Source organism: Eimeria mitis, genomic scaffold (genome assembly GCF_000499745.2).
Source record: "Eimeria mitis Houghton genomic scaffold, Emh_scaff3985, whole genome shotgun sequence".
In the NCBI taxonomy this organism is placed as follows: Eukaryota; Apicomplexa; class Conoidasida; order Eucoccidiorida; family Eimeriidae; genus Eimeria; species Eimeria mitis.
The window spans coordinates 1-1878 of NW_013572320.1; the positions used below are offsets into that span (position 1 = coordinate 1).

Sequence of the window (1878 nt, forward strand, 5' to 3'; positions counted from 1 at the left end):
AAAAGTTCACAACCCACACATACACCCCAATCAATGAGCCTGCGGCAGCTATCAGCATCACTTCTCCCCCAGGACCCGCGGAAGAACTCGCAGCCAATTCGTCCGCTGCATCAGACCGCAAACACTGGACAACCTTGCTTCTCAACCCGTAGACCCGGAGGATGAAGTGCAATGCATAACCGGAACCCCAAGCCTTCTGAACCGCATCTCTGAACCTTCACCCGTGGGTGCTAAAATTAATTACTGCCTTTTGGTGCGTCCATGGCGGGGTTTTTGGTTTAGAGTTTACGGTTTAGGGTCTGTAGTCAGCGGGTATCTGGTTCGTCTTACAGAGGCTCCTTTCGGTTTTAAGCCCCATCGTGGCTCCAGGGAGCTTCTCCGTCTGTAGCAGTTGTTGTAGCTTCCTTTCCCACCGCAAAGCAAATGGACGCAGCTTCGCATCATCTGTTATTTGGTACCTGAACACCGCAGTGCGGTCAAATATTTGTTCCTATTAAACGGCAGTCCCAAGCATGAGCGAGCAACACCTACCGCCTTCCAGCAGGATTCAACGGTCAGCAAGGCGTAAAAATGCTATATGGACCAAAAGCCATTCAACATTGTACTTTAGCGGATGACGCTGAAGTACTATATGACACTTCGGACCCTTAACAAATTCAGTAATAAGGCGGTAACACAAACAAGCTGTGCATGGTTACTCTTGAGACGCTTAAACCCACTACTATACTCTTCGTATTGCCTAAAAACTCTGGAAACCCTTGGGGACTCCGCTAGAGTGTTGAACAACGCTTCGCAATACGCAAAAACTCACGCTACTAAACTTGGCGTCTAACGCAATGCAGCATCAAGCACTACAATTGAACATTGACAACCGTCGGTGCCTAGTGCCGTTCAGCACCTAGCACGCTAGGACAGTTTCAACTCTTCGAAGCAGCAGGCAACACCACTCCGCGCTAAGAGGGAGCACAAACATCACCAAATATTATCAAGCGGCACCTGACAGAACTTAAAAGATTTACGGCCCGAAGTGCATGAGCTATGTAGTGTTCGCCATTTGCAATAAAGGCTAGAACAGCGCGAGTGCAAATGGTGTCGAGCTGAGCACTATCGAGTGGTGGCCCAGCACTGGAGTGGCGCAAGGAGAGGCGTTGCATATGAAGTTAAGCCTTGCACAGATCTTCTAACACTAAAACCAAGCCGAAGTTCATTGCAAGCTGAACGGCATCATAGAACACTTTGTTTTAGTCGTTGTCGGGGTTCATGTTTGAGTGTGGGAGGAAACAATAGGTGAGCAAAGTGAGCTGAGACTTTAACTAACACAGGGAGATGCAGCACACAGGTAAAGTATGTATGTGAGGGTCAGTGTCGTGGCCGCTCTCTGGTTGCAATAGTATCCATTCAAGCCAGAGGATTCCTTCCTGCCCTCAGATTCTAGGGGTTAGACTTCAGGATTTGCAGAGTGGGATCACTTGCCTGAGGGACAGGGCTGCAGTTGCAGTGGCGTAGCGGCCTGAAGGCGTCAGACGAAGGCCTCGAGTTGAGAGAAGCATATCTGTAGGGAAGCCTCGAGCCAGAAGAAAGGAGGTGTGAAGTGGGTATTCCACCATACTTCCGAACTCCCTGCGCAAATCAAAATACGAAAGTGCTAAAACCATGTTGAAATGTTACGTAGTAACTAGAGGAGATGAGTAATAAGGAGCCGCAATCGCGTTGATAGTGCGGGAGTGATCCATACAGGAAGGAGTGCCGATTGGCAGATGAACAAGGGCAAAAAAGGGGCTCCGTTTTGTAAAGGAAGACTAAAAGGATATTTTAGCTGTAAGGCAGAGTCGGTGACGCGAAGCTTCAACAGCCAGAGAACAGATGGAGGGTTAAACG

The 1878-nt window shown here is 49.0% G+C and overlaps 1 protein-coding gene across 1 annotated transcript in view; it reads right to left on the minus strand.

Annotated features, from left to right (window-relative positions):
• Positions 1-1160: 1160 nt before the first annotated feature.
• EMH_0071390 (uncharacterized protein) overlaps positions 1161-1878 on the minus strand; it is a gene marked incomplete at both ends in the record, with an annotated part of 2774 nt that continues 2056 nt past the window's right edge. The window contains 2 exons of the mRNA XM_013499092.1: positions 1161-1214; positions 1470-1620. Coding sequence (XP_013354546.1) covers positions 1161-1214; positions 1470-1620 — 205 coding nt within the window. The remainder of the gene's footprint in view (positions 1215-1469; positions 1621-1878) is intronic.